We start from the raw sequence: 24,816 nt of genomic DNA on the forward strand, positions 1-24,816 counted from the left end.
CATGGGATTTTCAAGGCAAGAGTACTGGAGTGGGTTGCCATTTCCTTCTCCATGGAATCTTCCCAACCCAGGGATTGAACCCAGGTCTCTCACATTGTAGACAGACACTTTACCACCTGAGCCACCAGGGAAGTCCAAGAATGCTCAAGCTACCACACAATTGCAGTCATCTCACAAGCTAGCAAAGTAATGCTCAAAATTCTCCAAGTCAGGCTTCAATAGTACATGAACTGTGAACTTCCAGATCTTCAAGGTGGATTTAGAAAAGGCAGAGGAACCAGAGATCAAACTGCCAACATCTTTCAATAGTAGGAAAAGCAACAGAGTTCCAGAAAAACATCTACTTCTGTTTATTGACTATGCCAAATCCTTTGACTGTGTGGATCATAAGAAACTGTGGAAAATTCATAAAGAGATGGGAATACCAGACCACCTGATCTGCCTCCTGAGTGTATGCAGGTCAGGAAGCAAGAGTTAGAACTAGACATGGAACAACAGAGTGGTTCCAAATAGGGAAAGGAGTACATCAAGGCTGTATATTGTCACCCTGTTTATTTAAATTATATGCAGAGTACAACATGCGAAATGCTGGGCTGGATGAAGCACAAGCTGGAATCAAATTTGCTGGGAGAAGTATCAATAACCTCAGATATGCAGATGACACCACCCTTATGGCAGAAAGTTAAAAAAAAAAAACAATTAAAGAACCTCTTGATGAAAGTTAAAGAGGAGACTGAAAAAGTTGGCTTCAAGCTCAACATTCAGAAAACTAAGATCATGGCATCTGGTCTCATCACTTCATGGAAACAGATGGGGAAAGAGTGGAAACAGAAACATTTTATTCTGGGGGGCTCCAAAATCACTGTAGTTGGTGACTGCAGCCATGTTATTAAAAGACGCTTGCTCCTTGGAAGAAAAAATCATCACCAACTTAGACAGCATATTAAAAAGCAGAGACATTACTTGGCCAACAAAGGGGTCCATTTATTCAAAGCTATGATTTTCCAGTAGTCATGTATGGATGTGAGAGTTGGAGTATAAAGAAAGCTGCGCACCGAAGAACTGATGCTTTTGAACTGTGGTGTTGGAGAAGACTCCTGAGAGTCCCTTGGACTGCAAGGAGATCCAACCAGTCCATTCTAAAGGAGATCAGTCCTAGGTGTTCTTTGGAAGGACTGATGCTAAAGCTGAAACTCCAGTACTTTGGCCACCTCATGCGAAGAGCTGACTCATTGGAAAAGACTCTGATGCTGGGAGAGATGCGTTCTCTTGGCAAAACTCTATTAGCCTTTTCCCTGCTTCATTCTGTACTCCAAGGCCAGATTTGCCTATTACCCCAGGTGTTTCTTGACTTCCTACTTTTGCATTCCAGTCCCTATAATGAAAAGGACATCTTTTTTGGGTGTTAGTTCTAAAAGGTCTTGTAGGTTTTCATAGAACTGTCCAGCTTCTTCAGCGTTGCTGGTTGGGGCAGAGGCTTGGATTACCTATGGTTAATGGGTCATAAAGGAGAAAAAGAAAGATATACACAGCTGAATGCAGAGTTCCAAAGAATAGCAAGAAGAGATAAGAAAGCCTTCTCCAGCAATCAATACAAAGGAATAGAGGAAAACAACAGAATGGGAAAGACTAGGGATCTCTTCAAGAAAACCAGAGATACCAAAGGAATATTTCATGCAAAGATGAGCTCGATAAAGGACAGAAATGGTATGGACCTAACAGAAGCAGAAGATATTAAGAAGGGATGGCAAGAATACACAGAAGAACTGTACAAAAAAGATCTTCACAACCCAGATAATCACGATGGTGTGATCACTGACCTAGAGCCAAACATCCTGGAATGTGAAGTCAAGTGGGCCTTGGAGAGCATCACTACAAACAAAGCTTGTGGAGGTGATGGAATTCTAGTGGAGCTATTCCAAATCCTGAAAGATGATGCTGTGAAAGTGCTGCTCTCAGTATGCCAGCAAATTTGGAAAACTCAGCAGTGGCCACAGGACTGGAAAAGGTCAGTTTTCATTCCAATCCCAAAGAAAGGCAATGCCAAAGAATGCTCAAACTACCGCACAATTGCACTCATCTCACACGCTAGTAAAGTAATGCTCAAAATTCTCCAAGCCAGGCTTCAGCAATATGTGAACTGTGAACTTCCCAATGTTCAAGCTGGTTTTAGAAAAGGCAAAGAAACCAGAGATCAAATTGCCAACATCTGCTGGATCATGGAAAAAGCAAGACAGTTCCAGAAAAACATCTCTTTCTGCTTTATTGACTATGCCAAAGCCTTTGACTGTGTGGATCAAAATAAACTGTGGAAAATTCTGAAAGAGATGGGACTACCAGACCACCTGATCTGCCTCTTGAGAAATTTGTATGCAGATCAGGAAGCAACAGTTAGAACTGGACATGGAACAACAGACTGGTTCCAAATAGGAAAAGGAGTTCGTCAAGGCTGTATATTGTCACCCTGTTTATTTAACTTCTATGCAGAGTACATCATGAGAAACGCTGGACTGGAAGAAACACAAGCTGGAATCAAGATTGCTTGGAGAAATATCAATAACCTCAGATATGCAGATGACACCACCCTTATGGCAGAAAGTGAGGAGGAACTCAAAAGCCTCTTGATGAAAGTGAAAGTGGAGAGTGAAAAAGTTGGCTTAAAGCTCAACATTCAGAAAATGAAGATCATGGCATCTGGTCCCATCACTTCATGGGAAATAGATGGGGAAACAGTGCAAACAGTGTCAGACTTTATTTTTCTGGGCTCCAAAATCACTACAGATGGTGACTCCAGCCATGAAATTAAAAGAGGCTTACTTCTTGGAAGGAAAGTTATGACCAACCTAGATAGCATATTCAAAAGCAGAGACATCACTTTGCCAACAAAGGTCCGTCTAGTCAAGGCTATGGTTTTTCCTGTGGTCATGTATGTATGTGAGAGATGGACTGTGAAGAAGGCTGAGTGCCGAAGAATTGCTGCTTTTGAACTGTGGTGTTGGAGAAGACTCCTTAGAGTCCCATGGACTGCAAGGAGATCCAATCAGTCCATTCTGAAGGAGATCAGCCCTAGGATTTCTTTGGAAGGAATGATGCTAAAGCTTAAACTCCAGTACTTTGGCCACCTCACGCGAAGAGTTGGCTCGTTGGAAAAGACTCTGATGCTGGGAGGGATTGGGGGCAGGAGGAGAAGGGGACGACAGAGGATGAGATGGCTGGATGGCATCACTGACTCGATGGACATGAGTCTGAGTGAACTCTGGGAGTTGGTGATGGACAAGAAGGCCTGGCGTGCTGCGATTCATGGGGTCGCAAAGAGTCAGACACGACTGAGCGACTGATCTGATCTGATCTGATCATGGATCATGCATTAATTATATTAAACTCTCTGGCAGAGAGAAGACGTTCAACAGATAGTTGTTTAAAATGAATACAGAAATCCTCACAATGCTCTGAGGTTGAAATATAGATCCATATTTACTGTATACCTTGGTATGTTACCAACCTGTTATACATAGTTGACTTGTTTATAGTTTATTTCAGCTATAATTTAATATCTTTGATGAGGTTTTGCATACGCTGTTATTATGAGCAACCCATCTAAAAGCTACTTAAGGTGGATTACCTAAGCAGACAGTCCTCATCTATATTTTAATTTGTTTCCCTAAGTGACTGCAGCCATGAAATTAAAAGACGCTTACTCTTTGGAAGGAAAGTTATGACCAACCTAGATAGCATATTCAAAAGCAGAGACATTACTTTGCCAAGAAAGGTTCATCTAGTCAAGGCTATGGTTATTCCAGTGGTCATGTATGGATGTGAGAGTTGGACTGTGAAGAAGGTTGAGTGCCAAAGAATTGATACTTTTGAACTGTGGTGTTGGAGAAGACTCCTGAGAGTCCCTTGGACTGCAAGGAGATCCAACCAGTCCATTCTAAAGGAGATCAGCCCTGGGATTTCTTTGGAAGGAATGATGCTAAAGCTGAAACTCCAGTATTTTGGCCACCTCATGCGAAGAGTTGATTCATTGGAAAAGACCCTGATGCTGGGAGGGATTGGGGGCAGGAGGAGAAGGGGACAAGAGAGGATGAGATGGCTGGATGGCATCACTGACTCGATGGACATGAGTCTGAGTGAACTCCGGGAGTTGGTGATGGACAGGGAGGCCTGGCGTGCTACGATTCATGGGGTTGCAAAGAGTGGGACAAGACTGAGCAACTGATCTGAATCTGATCTGAAGTGCTATTTTCAAAATAGGAAATTTTCAATATAGGAAATTCTAGAGTGGCATCCTCCTTGTATACTTTAAATAATTTTTCCTGTTTTGTTTAGATTATACATGGCTTTTGTGATCTGACTTCTTTGAGTGGGGCTGCAAAAATGACCAGCTGAGACACAGCAAAGTAAAAAAGTTTTGCATGTGAAAGCACAAATCCTTTCCTGTGTCTTCCATTATTTTCCATTCTTTACTTTTTTCTCGCCTCTATTCCTTCTCCTCCCTTCTAACATCTACTTAGCTACTTCTACCTTCTTTCACACTAGAAGAGAAAACTCCCATTGAACTGGCATTTTTCCCTTACTAGATGTCTATGTAGAGCCTAGTAACTCAGATATCCAGAATAATCTGAGTAATACTTTATAAAATCCTAAGCATCACCTTGCTCCATTTCCCCTCTTAGATAACTCTAGAAATATTTAATTTGAAAATGCAACAGAGCTGTGTAATTAACTTTGTGCAGAAGAGTATTTGAACTAGAATATGTGGATTTCAGCTCTGACAATGCCAATCACATATCCTTTATTAAAGTGCTCAACCTTTATGAACTTCAATATCCTCATTTGGAAAATGATAGGGATTAAACTAGGTAATGCTTAGTATCTTTTTTTTCTTTTTTTTTAAATTTTATTTTATTTTTAAACTTTACATAATTGTATCTTTTAATTTAAGATTATCTTGATTTTTAAAAATATGAATTGCATCACATCTAATAAGTTTTAGATCACAACACAGTTCAGATATATTGGTCTTCCTGTGAGTTATACACAGAATATGAATACATACTTGTAACCCCAAAATAAATTAGACCAAATTTTGGAAGGGGATGTGAGCAACAATATGATGGTGCAAAGTAAGATGAATGTATGAGGCACAACTCAGGGAGGGTCTCTATTCAAGGCATCTGGGCAGTAGAGCCTAGGGATGGTGCTAAATATCCCAGAATGCCCAGAACAATAAAAAGAAATCTGTCCCAAAATGTCAACAATATTGAGGGTAAGAAATCCTTTACCTCCCAACTTCCTGAACTCGGGTTGCCAGTTGCTTCCTAACCTACTTGTGTTTTTTTCTCCCTAGAAAGGGAAAGTGAACTGACCTCAAGTCAACTTACAGTCTACTTTGCCCTTTCATGGAGTGTAACAGTCAAAAGAGCAAGTGATAGCCCCACTGCACAAATGAAGAGACTAAGCTTTAGCAACAGAAGATGATAGAAAACAATCTACTCAATCTCCAAGCGTGCCGAAGAGGCATCAGTAGTCAACCCCAGGACTGTCTCTTGGCAACACTCATGATTCAAGGCTCATTGTCTACCTGGAGTTTAGAAGAAACCTGAATGGGAGGATTGGAAGAGAAGTTTCACCTCTCTGAGTTCACGGTCTCTCAAGAGTTTCTAGATACATTTCCAAGGGAAAAAATAATTTTAAAGCATTTTTTTTTTCAATTAAAAATGACCAATGAAAAGTTTGTTGATGCTAATATATTTTGAAAGTCAACATTACAGAAAGAAGCATTGCATTTCAAACAGTACAGAAATCATGTAAGCGAGAAGAAACTATTTTGGAAAAAGTAAATGAAAAATTCTCTAAATCCAGAACTACTTTTTGTCTTCGGCCATCAAAGAAACAATTTCATTGTAAACTTCTTGAGGTGCATCCATTGCCCAGATAAAGTCCAAGTGATTGTAATTTGGAATTTCCTTGTGGTAAATGAGATTAGAGAGTTTTGAAAGCAGAAAGTCAACATCCTGAGGGTCAGCCAACAGGTCATTGTCAGCACTCCATACTGCAATTGGGACATTCATGGCTGTTAAATTGTAGATGGGAGGTGTGGGCTAAAACACAAGAGGAAAAGAATCAGAATTTTCATAAGTAAATTCACTTTAAACTCAATACTTATTCAGTGGGTAAATCAGATATCACTTAAAAATTGAGATAATTTATAAATAACATTATATTTGTTGCAGGTGCACAGCAATGATTCCACATGTCTACACTGTGAAATGATGACAACAAAAAATCTAGTTAACATCTAACACCGTGTGTGGTTTTATAAAAAAATATATATATATATAATTATATATACTATATACATATATATATATAGAGAGAGAGAGAGAGAGAGTGGGAGAGAGAGAAAGAGAGAGAACTTTTAAGATTTACTGTCTTGGCAAGTTTCAAACGTACAGTGCAATATTAGTAACTGTAGTCTCCACACTGTAATTGCATCTCCAGGTCTTACTCATTTTATGACTGGAAGTTCATACCTTTTGACCACCTTCATCCATTTTGCCCATGTCTCTAGCAACCACCAATCTGTTTTTTGTATCTATTAATTCCAGATTTTTCATGTTTTAGATTCCACGTTTAAGTGAGATCATATAATATTTATCTGTGTATGAATAACTTATTTCATTTAGCATAATATTGTCAAGGTCCATCGTTGTTACAAGTGGCATGACTCAGTTTCATAATTAAATCTTAAGAATTTAAAGGCTCTAAAGGTATAAGCTTCTCAAAATGGGCTGAGTCATTTATGTTTACTTTGTCTGACTTCCTAGTATAGTCATTGGAAAGGTAGTCAGTTTGTTAAATGAGTTGTATTTTAAATACTTGCCTGATTTTTACTAAATATAGGTTCAAATTCTTAGAAAATCTATCAGTAGCCCCATTTCCTGTTTTGACAAAAATCACCATTCGCACAGATTTTAAAGGCAGACCAATGGGACAAGAAAATCACTACTAATTTTCCCACTGTTCACAGAGAATTTTGTTAGTTTTTAAAGATGATATTCTCAAGAATTCTGATTTAATACATTAAAATTTCTTTACCCTTATGTCATAGCCAATTCACAAAGAAATGTTTTATTATATGTATTTTTCATAATATTTTAATACTTTATTATGCTCCTTTATATGTTGGACAGAAGGGAAAAGTGTGGAGAATGCCCATGAGAATAAATCCACTTTTCTTCACTCATATGCCAATGTTAGAAGTGTTTTCCAGGACCAGCTTCTGGATCTTAAATCATCATCACTTCCCCAGTTAGCTGACACCATCCTGAGTTGTGTTTGGCTTGGTTGCAGGGAGCATGGAGTTGGGAGTGGGTGTTTCACCCGCTTCCCTGCCCAGGATGGAGTCTCTGGTTACTAGTGTTAAGAGCTGAGGACAAAGGCAGCATCTGAGGTGCTGCTGGTTTCCAATTCTTCCCCAGAGCCTTCACGCTCTAGTGTCTGTGCTCATTCAGCTGCCCTCAAAGTACCACATGACTGCAGTAAGAAACTTCCAGAACTTATCACCCCTGGTGGCATTAGACAGACTTCTGAGGTCTGGACAACAACTTGACTTTGGAAAATACATGTAAAGTTATTGCAATTTCATCTTTAACCTTTTATATCTTTGTCTTTCAAAATGTGAATAACTACTACTTAAGATGCTTACCTGATGATAATGCATTAGGTTCTGATATGGGGCTCCCCAGTCAAAAGCTTGGAATTTCCCAGACTTAACAGCCTAATGCAGAGAAATTAAAAACACTAAGAAATTTTAAAAAGTTACTTGGCTGTGTGGATAATAACATACCAACATTTCCAAGTAGTTTACTTTTAATTTAAATATTATTTATTTTTTTCTCATTCCAAGAATGAAGACTATTAATCCTAGAGAACAATTTATTCAAGTTTAAATGCAGCTCTCCTTTAAATAATTTTTCTTGCCACTCAAGTCGTGAAAACCATTTATTTCTTGCTACCCAAAACTCCCATAGGTGCTTTTATAGGATTTTCATTCACATGGATTGATAATTTCACCTGGTAGTCCCAGGCCAGAAAAATTCCCTGCTAGGAACCTTTGACAGACTATTTTAAGACTTTGCTTTAGGTAAATTGGTGATGGTTGAGGCCCACAATAGTTTTAACAGCTTGAAATGATACCTGTCTCCAGTGGAGGGTGTTTTGAACAGAAGTTCCTGCTGGATTATGTGCTATATACACATCTAAGCGACTCTAGAAAGCAAGCACATAAGCACACACACACACTTAGATATACGTTCAGTTTCTTGAAAACACCTAAGACTTAAATTTTTCTGATCCATATCAAGTTTTACCAGCAGCATTACTGGCAGGATATGAACAAAAGAGTTGTACATCACTTTATGACTTGCAAACTCTGATTATATGGGCTAATTTCAAGGATGTATAGCTAAACTAAACAATTTTGAGTGATAACAGTTGTCAATGTATAATATAAAACATGAAAAATACGATATACTTTGAGCTAGATTGTTTTGTTCTATGATCTACATATGTTGGGGCTTCCTGGGTGGCGCTAATGGTAAAGAATCTGCCTGTCAGTGCAGGAGACACAAGACACAGATTCAATATCTGGGTCAGGAAGATCCCCTGGGGTACAAAGTGGCAACCCACTCCAGTATTCTTGCCTGGGAGATTCTATGGACAGAGGAACCTGGTTGGCTACAGTCCATGGGACTGCAAAGAATCAGACATGTCTGAGCACAGTACATACTTTACATATGTTAGCTCACTTAATCTTCACAATGACTCATTTCATGGATAAGGAATCAAAATGAAGGAGTTCAAGTGTGTTGCAAAGGTAGGATCTGAATTATGCTTTTAACCTGAATCCGTATTTTTAACTTCTTTGCAATACTGCATTATGTTGTATGTGTTTTTAAGCATCCACTTGGTGCAAAGCAAATGAAATAGAAGGTAAAGGGTATGGACAAGATCTTACATAAAGAGTTGCTCTGAAAGAAGTTTTGGAAAGTTTATAGGGTTGACTATCGGCATTAAAATATTTTAAATAATATTCATCCAATATCTAGACGTATTTTTCCTACAGAGGAACTTGACAACATGGTTCCATACCTCACCTCACAGAATTTAAATGTCACAACGATTTTCAGGTGATCAGAAGTGAGTAGCGAGTTTTCTGTTTTTATTTTTTTTACAAGCTGTTTACTTCAGAGCACAATGAGGTTATGGAAGGGACCTGGAGGCAACAAAACTAGGAGCCATGACTTGTGACTTCTCTTGGGCTTATCTGCATATTGGACAGAATTTTGAAGTGACTCCTGGTTCTAATAAAGTACCATTCCTAAGTGATGATAAGACAAGGAATTAAGAGTGTTGCTCAAAATAATCAGAATAGAAATTTCAGGGCATACAAACCATGTTGAAGTTTTTATTGTCAACTCCAGTAATGGCAAACAAGGCATTCTTACAAAGGACATCCAGTGTCTCACGGGAGCACATTTCAACACCAAGAAATTGTTCCAAAAAAGTGTGTGGGTAGAACATTTTGTCACCAAATATAATCTGCAAAATAAAAGCATCATTACAGATTTGCAAATAACAAGCTGCAGAAAAGACTTCTTAATTTGTATAGTTTACTGACAGAAATATACATTATAATGTCTGTTTCAGTATTTCTATATGTTGTCTTAGGAAGTTTAAATACTTTCTCTCATTGAATCCCAATGATAAAGATGTGGAATGGGCAGGGCAGATATGAATACTAGGTATTTTTTGTTGCATTGAGAACTGTACTGGCTGATGAAAATTGTAATGTGTAAAGAGGTACAGTCTAGTTAGGGTAATAGGAGCTATGGGATTAAATCATAAAACAACACTGTAGAATATCAAAAGTAAGTTCCAAGATGCAGCAATAAATGACAAAAAATCAGCAGGGAAAAGGATGACTTCAAGCCGTATTTTCATGAAAACGTTAAAAAGACAAAGAGGTTTGGTAGCTTAATAATTGAAAGGACTCACCCTCATTATTCTTGAGGAAGGTTGACACTTGGTTACCCCCATTTTATTTTATTCATTTTTCATTGAAGTATAGTTGACTTACAATATAATATTAGTTTCAGTTATACAACTTAGTGACTCCATATTTTCAAAATTACACACAAAGTTTCAAAATTATACACATGCAAAGCTATTATAAAGTATTGACCATTTTCTCTTTGCTGGACATTTTATCCATGTGACTTATTTATTTATTACTGGTAGTTTGTACTCTGTCATCCCCATTTTATACAGGAGAACAGAAAGCAATAAATAGTCAGGATCTGGTCTAGTGAGAACTGGATTACAGCTAGAATCCTGATCCAAGCCTCAAGGTTCAGACTTAAGGTCTAATACTATCTTTTTTTAAACCCCTCTCTACACTGCCTGTCAGAAATTCTGAATACAAGTAAAAAACAAACATGTTCTGAATCAGTGCAGCCTGTAAATATATTCAGGGTCATCACACAATTTTATATTTTGAGTAAAAGTTTTACAAATATAGTTGCAGGTAAAAATCTTTTAGGTTTTAGACACCTGTGTTAGTTTAGTGAGAAAAAAATGAACAGCACACACCTGAGTGAAAATAAAAAATGAACAGCACACAACCATAGAAGACAATGGCAGCATTAAATTTTGTAGCCTGAGGCAAACTGTTCTCCTAATGGAATGTGTGTGTGTGTGTGTGTGTGTGTGTGTGTGTGTGTGTGTGTGTTGGTTTCAGTGGGTGGGAGAAGTTGGTGATTAAACTTTGGATAAAGGAAAGATTATTAAATCCCTAACATATATGCCTACATAATATCTACAGTTTATTGAAATCTATTCTACTGCCCTATGAAAGCCCTATTTAAAGAGTAAAGACCTCTTAGGAATAAGACTTGGAAAGCCAAGGGTATTTGATGAGGGCTCTCCAAGTTCTTGCTTTACTTCACCACTATCTTACGCTTTCTCTCCTTTTCCTTTCCCTTCCCTTTCTTTCCTGTTCTTCCTTTTCCCACTTTTCATGGACTAGGTAGTATTTTATTAATAAAATACTAGGAAGTATTTTATTTGATTCTTTTGTGTTGCTTTTAGCTCCTCTTCCCCATGCTGAGGGTGGAAACATAGCCTTGAAGACTTGTGTGGATACTTGGTAAATAAACATCCATGAAGGAGCAAAAACACTCCCAGGTGTTGCTAGCACACAAAGAAATGGAGAATTAAAAAAAGTGGGGATCTCTTAAACTATAATGGGGATTCGAACATGGTGAGTGCTATTCAAAATATAATATAAACACATTCGTTTCCATTCTTGGATATAAACATGATTGTCCACCAGATTTTTTTTCTCTTTCTATCACTTTGAAATCCACAAACAATTCAATATCTTAGATCCGGGTAAAGGGAAACACATACCTTGAAGAGGAAGTGAGGAATAAGTGCAAGTTTGTTAAACAGGCTCTTGGTGTACTTCACTGTGGCAACTGGGGCTAATGCATAGAAGACTTTGATTTTTTCAGCCAATGTGGGATTGGTAGAAAAGGCGATAAAACCTGAAATAGAACAAGGAATATGTGTAAAGGTAGGGATGTGTGTGTGTGTGTGTGTGTGTGTGTGTGTGTGTATGAGCTTTACAAGTAGGACATCATTACTTTGGACTTACTAAGGGACAACCTGAAATCAACAAAATGGTCAGATTTTAGTATATTTTATTTTCGTAGAGTCTCTGGGGACATGAGGTTTGCTATTGTTGTTTAGTTGCTAACTCGTGTCTGACTCTTGCGACCCCATATACTGGAGCCCAGCAGGCTCCTCTGTCCATGGGATTTCCCTAGCAAGAATACTGGAGTGGGCTGCCATTTCCTTCTCCATGGGATTTTCCCAACCCAGGGATCTAACTCACATCTCCCATTTGGCAGGCAGATTTTTTACCACTGAGCTACCTGGGAAGCCCTGGACATGAGGTTAGAACTTTCAAAAGTTACATTTAACTCTTTTATCTGACTTTTGAAAACAAGCCAACTTTAGAATAATCACGTGGTAATAAAAGTATTATAACTTATATTACAACAGGTTTGGTTCAGTTTAAATTTATCTCATCTCATAAAAATGAGATAATTAACATTTAACATGAATAAGGTATATGAGTGGAAAGGTTAAAGCACAAATTTGAACTGTTGTTGAAACAGAGTTTGAAACTTAGTTCTGTGGTTTATTAGCTTTGTGACCTTGGAAAAGAGACCTAAATTCTAAAAGTTTTCGTTTCCTCATCTAAAAATAGGTATAATAATGAATACTTCCTTAGGTTGTTTAGGAAATAATTAAGTTGAATCGTGTAAAATATTTACCAGGAACTAGTCACATAGTAATGCCTAATAAATGAGTGGCTGAGATAATTCCAATATTTGTATACAGTATTTTCAGCCCCTATCTACTTTTAATTGTTTTCATGAACAGTACCATATAAATAGACTGGGTTCTAATCAAACAATTATTAACTTAAATTCTTTACAGTTGAATTTCATAGGACAATCTCTCCTTACTGTTAATAATGACATGTTGACTAGACTTAAGAGCAGCTTGAAACAAAACTTTTCAGATTTGTGCAAAACTTAAATAAAGCAAAAAAAAAAAAAACTTTTCAGGTTTATGCAACTCAGAAATACCAGCCTGACCCCACTGGAAGAAGAACATTCTTTCCAATAGCACTGTGTTGATTAAGGAGTTCTTTATCTGGCTTCCTAACTCTGAAGATAAGAGCCAGCAGGTCACCCAGAGCACGCAGGAATCATTCGCAAGGAGAGTCAGTCTCCTCCTGCTAGAGTATTAGTAGCAGCATTACTGACACTGAGTGGGAGTCAGTAGGTCCATATAGGGTCGGACAGGTAATTTCTCAAAACAAGCTTAATCCCATTGTAGATGCAGTTCCATCAAGGATACTTCACTAAACTTCATGTACACAGCAGATTGACTGGTAGATATAAAATAGAAGGCGGAAACAACTTCCTGAAATTTATGAGTATGGTGACACAATGACAAACTGTCGACTGGTGAGTAAGAAGAATGGAAATGTTCAAAATTTAAATAGTCAAACGACCAGTAGCTTGGAGTGATTTTCTTTCAGGACAAGCGGTTCTATTTACCTCAATAAATCTTAAGGACATTTCTGCATTTCAGCTAAGTGCAATAATTGTATAACCCTGTATCATTGAGAAAAGGTTAAGTTTGTTCAACATGTTCTGTAATAAAGCATAGGAGTCAGTCATAAGCACCCCTCTGACGCTCCCCAATCTGACTCCATGATTTATTTTTCTCTTCATAGAAAATGCTACCATTATCTAGCATCATATGTATTTACTTATCATTTTCTCTGCCTCCACCTGCTAGAGTATTCGTAGTAAAAAGACAGAGATTTTAAACTATTTACTTTTTTGCTGTAACCTTAGGATATCTTATATGAGACCCATAAATAGGATTGACTGAATGAAATAAACTGAGACCAGAGACCATGTGGTACAAAGTTTCAGAGCATTGGTTTGGATGTCAGATTTCTGGACCTGGCATCTGAGCTACCCTACTTATGATAACTATGTTATCTTACACAAACTATTTCTTCACCCACTATTTGCTTGCCAATTTTTGGGCTCCAAAATCACTGCAGATGGTGATTGCAGCCATGAAATTAAAAGACGCTTACTCCTTGGAAGGAAAGTTATGACCAACCTAGATAGCATATTCAAAACAGAGATATTACTTTGCCAACAAAGGTCCATCTAGTCAAGGCTATGATTATTCCAGTGGTCATGTATGGATGTGAGAATTGGACTGTGAAGAAAGCTGAGCGCCGAAGAATTGATGTGGTGTTGGAGAAGACTCTTGAGAGTCCCTTGGACTGCAAGGAGATCCAACCAGCCCTTCCTAAAGGAGATCAGTCCTGGGTGTTCATTGGAAGGACTGATGGTGAGGCTGAAACTCCAATACTTTGGCCACCTCATGCGAAGAGTTAACTCGTTGGAAAAGACCCTGATGCTGGGAGGGATTGGAGGCAGGAGGAGAAGGGGATGACAGAGAATGAGATGGCTGGATGGCATCACTGACTCGATGGACATGGGTTTGAGTGAACTCCGGGAGTTGGTGATGGACAGGGAGGCCTGGCGTGCTGTGATTCACGGGGTCACAGAGAGTCGGACACGACTGAGTGACTGAACTGATACATACAATGGGAATAATAATGGTCTTATATCAGTGGGCTGTTGTAGGCATTGCATTATATAATGAATGGAAAGCAATTAGCAAGCATGAAGACCAACATAACTGCACGACCACTGGTAAAGGATCTATATGAACTACACTATTTGCTCATTGCTTTTACCTACCAATGGTGGTGCCTTGGGAATGGCCAACATAGTGTAGCTTCTTCTGTCCTGTTCTCCTTAAGATGAAATCAATTGTAGATGGAAGGTCATATTCAGCCATTTCATCAAAGCTGTAAAAAAGACAAAATAAACTAAATACACATCTTTGTTATAATTTCTGTAAGTCAAACCTATTTAAGCTAAAGCTTCCTTTGAAAAATAGAAAACTGGATGCTCTAAATATTGCTGCTTATAGACTATTTGAGTGTCAGGGCTCTTTGGGGGTGACTTCTTTAAAGAGCTGACATTATTTCTAAAGCACAGCATGGTAGCTGCAATTTGATCCAATGTGAAACACCATAGTATTTGTAGTTGGGGACTACTTCCATCCCTGAGTCTGACTGTCAGATTTAATAATGATTTAATGATACACTAAATAATTGTATTTAGTGTTCCACTACCGTGAAATGTGAATAATTTCTCTATTTTATTCTTTACAAGTCATCCAGAATAATTTTTTGAAAATGAGAACAGGCTATGCCCCTCCCTGTTAAAACTTTCCAGAGGCTTCTTACACTTAGAACGAGCTCCAAGGCCCTCATTGTGACCTACACTGCCCGCCCTGATCCGGGCTTGTCAGCATCTCTAGTCTCCTCTCCTCTTGGTCTTCCTCATCCTCACTACGCTTGGGACAGATGAGCTTCCTTTCAGTTCCTAGAATTTTTAGAGCGCTTTTGTTTCTCAGTTCCATCAACCAACTTCTCTTCTGTTCTCCACTTCCACTAGTAATTCCCAGAAGTAAGGCACCAGAAGGCCAGTAAGAGAAAATCTTTGATAATCTCTCCATGGTGTCTGAATTTCATTGTCTCCCCCTCCATTTCATTATTGCTGATGAGAGATGTTGTCCATGAACCCCAGCTGGGTTTAAATCCATGTGGATGTTCCTTTAGAAATAGCTGAGGGCAACAAATTTCCTTGCTTACTCATTTTGCTCAATCCTTGTGGAAAAGCAGATTCAGGGAATCTTGTAATAGTGGGCACTGGGATCACAGTTAGGAGGAAAACGACCCTTGGAATGAGGTGTATGAAAAATCTAAGATAGATTAGCATCAAAGGACTTCCTTCTCCTCCTACTTAAAGTGTGATTTGTTAAGATACGACTGGATTGAAAGCAGCGAATACTGATGATTTTTAACTCAATGTTTATTTTTAATTCACCCTTTCTTTACCTGAAAGCCCAGAATTCCGGGGAGTCTGGTGAATAGTATAAATGTTCCTGGGCCCAGGTGTTTCCTCTGCTGTTCCCCAGCCACACGTCATAACCAGCATCTGCCAGGAGGAAGCCCAGGCTGTTCTTGGGCAGGTTGGAAATCCAGTTTGTGGCTGATCCAAGAAGACCATGCTGCAGAAACACAACAGGTCTCTGACCTAAAGAAGAAAATTATTCAAACCTTTATAAACTCACTCCTTATTCTTAGATAAACATGAATATAGGAAGACTATAATTAAATAAGTTTGCTTGGTGAGGTGAATATTTTTTAAATTGTTATCTTAATTGCCGTGATATTTTCTCAGATGACAAAATATGTGCACCTGTATACTTTAAATTGGGTGCAGTTGGTTGCATGCCAGTTAAACTCAAAAAGCTATTGAAAAATTATATTATAAAGAAATTCAGCATACTGTTAATTAAGTGGATTTGTTATTCAGGGACTCTGAGTTCCCACCCAGCACAACAAACTAAAATTGTGGGCCAGTGTGCTTCACATCATAGAAGCCAATGTAAATCTGGTGTCACTCAGACCCTCAGCTTAATCTCAGAAGTTCAAGGTGGTTCAAGGATTTTTTTCCCTGTGAATAACTTAATCTCATGTTTTAGAATTAGAATAAATTTGACTGGAATGTATTTGATTCAAGATTCGAGACACTCATCTTTTCCCTCATTCCAGTCCCCCCAAGCTTCCCTGGTGACTCAGTGGTAAAGAATCTGCCCGCCAACACAGGAGGTGTGGGTTAAGTCCCTGGGTTGGGAAGAGCCCCTGGAGAAGGAAGTGGCAACCCACATCAGTATTCTTGCCAGGATACTCCGTGGACAGAGGACCCGGGCAGGCTACAGTCCATGGGGTTGCAAAAGAGTGGAGCACAACTTAGTGAGTGAACAACAGCCAGTCCTACCTAAATGATTAGCATTATTCTTTCCATGAGGAATCCGATAGACCTGAAGGATATAACCATCCGCAGTTATAACTTTATGCATCTCACTTGGGTAGCCCCAGTAGGTAATCATCTGACTCTGAACGGAGGAAAAAAACAAAAATTAGCTTCATGAGTTTACTGGGCCATTTTTATGATTCTTATCATAAAACTTCTTATTGATTGTTAACATATATTATGTAAAGAAATATTTCAAACTTTATAATAAAACATATTTTAAAAGAATTAATGAGAGCAAATAGCATTAATATCTTTGGAAGTGTTCTTAAAATATTAGTGATATGAATAACTTACAACATTCATACTGGCTTCAGGGTTCTTAGCAATTTTTCCAAGGAAACAAAATGCATTTCCAGACATGTGGATGAAACACACTGTTACAAGTAGCCACCACATTTTCAACCTATTAGGGGAAAAAAGTTATTACATTATGTGGTAAATCCTACTATATAACATGAAGTCATGATATTGAGCTGCCTTGCTCTTTTATTCACATATTTTTCACTTATTACCTTCTCTGTCATATCGTTCTCCTGTTTCTCATCACTTTGTCAATTAGAAGACTTTTATAACACTTCTGCTATTCTGGTAATTTATTCAATTATGTACATGATTCTAGTTCTCCAAAGGACCTTATATCAACCTACCCTTGTAGATATTTGCTATTTACCATCAGTTATGGTTTGAGTTGGTCTCCCACTGACACCCCCAAAATAGATATATTGAAGTCCTCAATATCTCTGAATGTCACTGCATTTGGAAGTAGAGTTATTACGGATGAAATTTAAGTTAAGATGAGGCCATCCAGGAGTAGGGTGAACCCTTAATCCCATATGAATGGTCTTCTTCTAAGAAGACGGCCATGTGAAGGCAGAGAGAATGGAAGCCAAGGGGCAAAAGAGATTACTGGCAAACTACCAAAACCTAGGAAGAGACATTGAAAGATTTCTTTATATGTTCCAGAAGGAGCATAGCCCTTCAAACACCTTGGTTTTAGATTCACAGATTCCACAAATGTAAGATAATAATTTTCTGCTATTTTAAGCAACCCGCTTGTAGTACTTTGCTCCAGCAGCCCTAAGAAAATGATACGCCATCTGTCAGAAAAGAGAGAGAAAGCTAACACTCAGAATGGTTGTCTTTCTTGAAACTGTAAATAAAACAAGGAAGTCTGTCTCTTTTGTATGTGAAAACTTGCTTTAATCCCCTCAAAATGGCAGACCAAATGTTACTCAAACATTGACAATACAGATAAATTTTTATATTATTGTTTTAAAACATCTGGATTCAAAGATGACCCACTTAATAGCTCTTTTGTTCACCTGCTGTATCTCACATGATAAATACGACAATCAATAACCACTGCTCTATTTTTAACTTCAGGTGTTCTGATTCCTCTCCATTCCTATTGCAAAGATCACCATCAACTCTTCCCCTTTCCTAATGAATACTTTTCCCAAGGGATGCCTGCACTAACATACCCCTGCTCCCACCCCTACCTTGCAAATGCTCCATTGTGTTCCATTTGCAACCATGTAATTTTTTCAGTTTCAGACTTAACATTTTCCCCTAGGCTCTGTTCAAATACATCATAGCCAAATATGGCTGTAGGTTTCCACAGCTGCAGTCTTCTGCTCTAAACTTGACATGATCATTTGACCAAGAAAAAAAAAAAAGTGGCCCAAGGAAAACATGAAGGAAGGGCATGTTCTCTGCCTTCAAGGAACTTACAACCTAGTGATAGTTCAGTGGTACTAACTCTTTCTACTTGCTCTCTTGCCTGTACTGCTCATGCATTTCTCAGTCCCTTTCACTTCAGGTCAACTCAGGGCTTGCTTGCTTGCTCTTAAAATCCCATAGGTAAACTAAGGGTTTAGACTTTGTCAAACAAAAGGATGGCTGGGTAACAAGGTAGCTACAGAGCATCCTGCTCAGACCTTGGCTCAATAAGCATTTGTTGCTCAATAAATGAAAATTAATCATACTATTAGCAGCACTTTTCAAACCTAACTTTTTGTTAGCTCCGTAAGTGATTTCTAATAAGTGGGATTCCCTTGTGGCTCTGCTGGTAAAGAATCTGCCTGCAATGGGGGGGACCTGGGTTCAGTCCCTGGGTTGGGAAGATCCCCTGGAGAAGGGAAAGGCTACCCATTCCAGTATTCTGGCCTGAAGAATTCCATGGACTGTATAGCCCATGGGGTCGCAAAGAATCAGACACAACTGAGTGGCTTTCACTTATTAGAAGTCATATATGTACTAACAGATAAAATAAAATTAAAAATGACTGACCTTACTATTCTTAAGAGCTACCTATGTCCCTTTATCTTTTATCAGAAATTAAAATAAATATTCTATCTCATTCACTACATGAATCTCTTCAAGGTTTATTAGGGTTATTTTTTCCTAAAGAAATTAATTTGTGTATGTTCTCTTGATCAAGGCTGTATAGAGCTCAATTCAAAGCTTCCAGGTTTTAATGGTAGAGGTAGCCTAGGAGAGAAGGCAGAGAGAAGGAAACAATTAGAGCTGAGAGGGAGAGAACCAAAGAGAAAGATGTCCATAGGATATCAAGACTGGTGACTGTGAGGAACCTAAGCTGGTCTTTTTTGATAGCTATAAGCACTAGACATTCCTTGAATATCATTTGAATTGCTAAAATAAGTGAGCTTTTCCAGAAGACCCCACAAACATTGTTAATAAAAACTGAATATTTTTCCAAACTCCTACTACTTCTCATAGAGATTGTGAACAGAGTACCATTCTACCCATGTTGATTTGAAAATCAGTCAGGTTTTATTTCAAGTTAGAAACTGCACAGTGAGGAGATAGAGCCCAGTGGACATATGGCTTGTACCTGTTACACATTCAGAGCATTGCTTGTTCTTTCCTTTTCCCAAATCATTGAAATCAAGCCCCAAAGAAGGAGAAAAAGAAGAAATCTCCTAGAAGAAAACTATATACATATAATCAAGGTTTAAAAGTTCAATGGAAAATTATATTTTTTAAGGTAGAAATAAATTTCACACATAGATACATTACTTTTGAAGTATATTAAATAAACTTTATAACACCAGAGAGTCATACTCACTGTCACCAAAGTGAATGCCTTCTAGTTTCTTGAAGGTAAATGAAAAACCTAGCTCTCTTCGTCCTTCTTTCTCTTGCTATATGTCTCTCTCTCTATATATAGATATAGTTATAGATAGGTGTACATGTGTATGTTTTGGGTGACCTTTCCCAAAAATGTACAGTCACTGATTTCCAGTGAACTCCAATATTTGCCAAATAGCAAGTCAAATATTACATAAGCGGTAAACCCGCAAAAGGATATAGTTTGAAAACATCCTTAGAGATTCATTCTTCTTGATTTATCACCTGCTGAAATTCTGCCTCCTGCTTCCTTGTTCTTTGGGTTTTCTTAATCCTAGCAATTATCAAGTCTTCTCCCACACTTGGGTAGGAACACTTTAACTCACAAAGAATCACATATATATATTAAAACAAGTCAATATGTCCCACTGGAATAATTTTCAAAATTTGAGAGCAAAATAATTTTTATCACAAGCTTTACATGGTTGCTTTGCCTAAGTTAAGAAATAACTAATGCCAAATATTGCACATGTAAACAGAATGAAATTTTATCTAGTTACGTATTGAGATGGTATTTTATTATGTTTTGAACATTTAATATGAGAAGAACTGTACAAAAAAGATCTTCACAACCAAGATAATCACGGTGGTGTGATCACTCACTTAGAGTCAGACATCCTGGAATGTGAAGTCAAGTGGGCCTTAGAAAGCATCACTACAAACAAAGCTAGTGGAGGTGATGGAATTCCAGTTGAGTTATTTCATATCCTAAAAGATCATGCTGTGAAAGTGTTGACTCAATATGCCAACAAATTTGGAAAATTCAGCAGTGGCCACAGGACTGGAAAGTTCAGTTTTCATTCAAATCCCGAAGAAAGGCCATGCCAAAGAATGCTCAAACTACCGCACAATTGCACTCATCTCACATGCTAGTAAGGTAATGTTCAAAATTCTCCAAGCCAGGCTTCAGCAGTACGTGAACCATGAACTTCCTGATGTTCAAGCTGGTTTTGGAAAAGGCAGAGGAACCAGAGATCAAATTGCCAACATCTGCTGGATCATCAAAAAAGCAAGAGAGTTCCAGAAAAACATCTCTTTCTGCTTTGTTGACTATGCCAAAGCCTTTGACTGTGTGGATCACAAGAAACTGTGGAAAATTCTTCAAGAGATGGGAATACCAGACCACCTGACCTGCCTCTTGAGAAACCTATATGCAGGTTAGGAAGCAACAGTTAGAACTGGACATGGAACAACAGACTGGTTCCAAATAGGAAAAGGAGTACGTCAAGGCTGTATATTGTCACCCTGCTTATTTAACTTATATGCAGAGTACATCATGAGAAATGCTGGGCTGGAAGAAGCACAAGCTGGAATCAAGTTTGTCGGGAGAAATATCAATAACCTCAGATATGCAGATGACACTACCCTTATGGCAGAAAGTGAAGAGGAACTATAAAGCATCTTGATGAAAGTGAAAGAGGAGAGTGAAAAAAGTTGGCTTAAAGCTCAACATTCAGAAAACGAAGATCATGGCATCTGGTCCCATCACTCCATGGGAAATAGATGGGGAAACAGTGGAAACAGTGTCAGAATTAATTTTGGGGGGCTCCAAAATCACTGCAGATGGTGATTGCAGCCATGAAATTAAAAGACACTTACTCCTTGGAAGGAAAGTTATGACCAACCTAGATAGCATATTCAAAAGCAGAGACATTACTTTGCCAACAAAGGTCTGTCTAGTCAAGGCTATGGTTTTTCCAGTGGTCATGTATGGATGCGAGAGTTGGACTGTGAAGAAAGCTGAGTGCTGAAGAATTGATGCTTTTGAACTGTGGTGTTGGAGAAGACTCTTGAGAGTCCCATGGACTGCAAGGAGATCCAACCAGTCCATTCTAAAGGAGATCAGTCCTAGGTGTTCTTTGGAAGGACTGATGCTAAAGCTGAAACTCCAGTACTTTGGCCACCTCATGCGAAGAGCTGACTCATTGGAAAAGACTCTGATGCTGGGAGAGATTGGGGGAGGAGGAGAAGAGGACGACAGAGGATGAGATGGCTGGATGGCATTACCGACTTGATGGACATGAGTTTGTGTGAACTCCAGGAGTTGGTGATGGACAGGGAGGCCTGGCGTGCTGTGATTCATGGGGTTGCAAAGAGTCGGACACGACTGAATGACTGAACTGAACTGAACTACCATCTTAAGGGCTTCCCTTGTGCTCAGTTGGTAAAGAATCCACCTGCAATGCAGGAGACCTGGGTTCAATCCCTGGGTTTGGAATATCCCCTGGAGAAGGGAAAGGCTACCCACTCCAGTATTTTGGCCTGGAGAATTCCATGGACTGTATAGTCCATGGAGTGGCAAAGAGTCGGACACAACTGAGCAACTTTAACTTCACTACAATCTTAAGAAAATTGTATGTGAACAGTACAGTACTGGCAGAGCACTGGTACACCAGGATCTTCATCAGTGCTTTAAAACTTGTAATTTTTTTCTCCAGTGATGTGCTAGAATCCCTTCCAGATGGCTGGACTTCTGCAAAATTCTTCTCATCGATAGGTGCCGATCTGCATCAGCATCCCGCAGGTTTTCTCAGTTGCAGCTGTGAACAGTTGTGTTAGTGACTGAACAACAGCAACAGTTTCAAAGGCTTCTGCTGGTTCCACAGCCCATATAGAGGTGGCTTAGACTTTTCTTGGGTCTCTTGTAATGAGGTGCTGGATTCTACAACTCCCAAAGAGATTTTCTTGTTTATGATTGGTATTGATTTTTAGTTGTTAAACAGGGAACAAAAAAGAGGAACATTTTATATTTCCTTGATGTTGAGATTATTTTAGTATTATTAAGATGTCAACTATCTCAATTTTTTCTATATATTCAATAGATTCCAGTAAAAAATTTTATCAAACTCTTTGGTAAAAGTTAACAAGCTGACACTAAAATTAATGTATAAAGCAAAGAATCTAGGATATTAAAAGAAAATATAAGAAAAAAAAAACAATGTTGGAGTATTTCTTCCTGATTTGACTTAAGTTATCATAAAGGTACTCTCACTAAGAGAGTGTCATAAACAAACTATTTCTCTATCCATTTAATAGAATTCTACTCAGTAATAAAAGTGAGCAAACATGGATGAGTCTCAAGTCATTCTGTGGAATGAAAAAGAGAAAAAGACATCCAAATCATAAAGAAAAAAGTAAAATTTTAACTATTGGCAGATGACATATTAAATATGGAAAATCCTAAGAACTCCATCAAGGAAAATTAAAGTAAACAAATTCTGTAGAGTTTCAGGATACAAAATCAATATACAGAAGTCTATAGCATTTCTATTCACTAAAAATAAACTATGAGAAATATAGGTGAAAAAACCAATCCCTCTTACAATTGCATCAAAAAGGAGAAAATACCTATAATAAATGTAAACAAGGAGGAGGAAATGGCAATCCACCTCTGTCTTCTTGCCTGGAGAACCACATGGACAGAGGAGCCTGGCAAGCAGTAGTTCATGGGGTCACAAAGAGTTGGACACAACTTAGCAACTGAACAATGATAATGAGGTGAAATACTTACACACTGAAAACTGTAAGACATTAATGAAAGATATTGGAGAAGACATAAATGAATGTAGAGATATTCTGCACTCATAACAGAATGAATTAATATAAACTTTTCATCTTACCTAAAGTAATCCATAGGTCCAATGCAAGTCCTATCAAAATTCCAATAGCTATCTTTTTTTAAAAAACAGAAATAGAGCCTGAAGTCAGGCAGGTTGATGCCTCCAGTTCCATTCTTCTTTCTCAAGATTGCTTTGGCTATTTGAGTTTTTTTGTATTTCCATACAAATTGTGAAATTATTTGTTCTAGCTCTGTGAAAAATACCATTGGTAGCCTGATAGGGATTGCATTGAATCTATAGATTGCTTTGGGTAGTATACTCATTTTCACTATATTGATTCTTCCGATCCATGAACATGGTATATTTCTCCATCTATTAGTGTCCTCTTTGATTTCTTTCATCATATATATATATATAATTTATAGTTTTCTATAAAACTTTAGTTTCTTTAGGTAGATATATTCCTAAGTATTTTATTCTTTTCTTTGCAATAGTGAATGGAATTGTTTCCTTTATTTCTCTTTCTGTTTTCTCATTGTTAGTGTATAGGAATACAAGGGATTTCTGTGTATTAATTTTATCATGCCACTTTGCTGTATTTATTGATTAGATCTAGTAATTTTCTGGTGGTGTCTTTAGGGTTTTCTATGTAAAGTATCCTGTCATCTGCAAACAGTGAGAGTTTTACTTCTTCTTTTCCAATTTGGATTCTTTTTATTTCTTTTTCTGCTCTTATTGCTGTGGCCAAAACTTCCAAAACTATGTTGAATAGTAGTGGTGAAAGTGGGCACCCTTGTCTTGTTCCTGACTTTAGGGGAAATGCTTTCAATATTTCACCATTTAGGACAATGTTTGCTATGGGTTTGTCATATATAGCTTTTGTTATGTTGAGGTATGTTCCTTCTATTCCTGCTTTCTAGAGAGTTTTCATCATAAATGAGTGTTGAATTTTGTCAAAGGCTTTCTCTGCATCTATTGAGATAATCATATGGCTTTTATTTTTCAATTCGTTAATGTGGTGTATTACATTGATTTGTGCACATTGAAGAATCCTTGCATCCCTGGGATAAAGCCCACTTGGTCATGGTGTATGATCTCTTTAATGTGTTGTTGGATTCTGATTGATAGAATTTTATTAAGGATTTTTGCATCTATGTTCATCAGTGATATTGGCCTGTAGTTTTCTCTTTTTTGTGGCATCTTTTTCAGGTTTTGGTATTAGGGTGATTGTGGCCTCATGCACAAAGACAGAAATATAGATCAATGGAACAAAATAGAAAGCCCAGAGATAAACCCATGCGCCTATGGACACCTTATCTTTGACAAAGGAGGCAAGAATATACAATGGAGAAAAGACAATCTCTTTAACAAGTGGTGCTGGGAAAACTGGTCAAACACTTGTAAAAGAATGAAACTACAACACTTTCTAACACCATACACAAAAATAAACTCAAAATGGATTAAAGATCTAAACATAA

General features: G+C 38.0%; 1 protein-coding gene across 2 annotated transcripts; it reads right to left on the reverse strand.

Annotated features, from left to right (window-relative positions):
- Window positions 1-5,735: 5,735 nt before the first annotated feature.
- LOC113884631 (gastric triacylglycerol lipase) lies at window positions 5,736-19,780 on the reverse strand. 2 transcript variants are annotated; one of them, XM_027529331.1, is made up of 10 exons: window positions 19,717-19,780; window positions 16,923-17,031; window positions 16,590-16,707; window positions 15,644-15,842; window positions 14,436-14,545; window positions 11,476-11,612; window positions 9,460-9,606; window positions 8,203-8,274; window positions 7,712-7,783; window positions 5,736-6,104 (listed from the first exon to the last, which is right to left on the reverse strand). In XM_027529331.1, exons 2-10 carry the CDS (start codon window positions 17,022-17,024, stop codon window positions 5,868-5,870), a joined length of 1,194 nt encoding a protein of 397 aa, XP_027385132.1. In that variant the 5' UTR covers window positions 17,025-17,031; window positions 19,717-19,780; the 3' UTR covers window positions 5,736-5,867. The 2 variants fall into 2 exon arrangements, with proteins under 2 accessions (XP_027385132.1, XP_027385133.1); XM_027529332.1 differs by lacking the exon at window positions 19,717-19,780 and having other exon boundaries at window positions 5,823-6,104; window positions 15,644-15,743; window positions 16,923-16,993.
- Between the last annotated feature and the right edge of the window lie 5,036 nt (window positions 19,781-24,816).

This window comes from Bos indicus x Bos taurus, chromosome 26 (assembly GCF_003369695.1).
Source record: "Bos indicus x Bos taurus breed Angus x Brahman F1 hybrid chromosome 26, Bos_hybrid_MaternalHap_v2.0, whole genome shotgun sequence".
Lineage (NCBI taxonomy): Eukaryota > Metazoa > Chordata > Mammalia > Artiodactyla > Bovidae > Bos > Bos indicus x Bos taurus.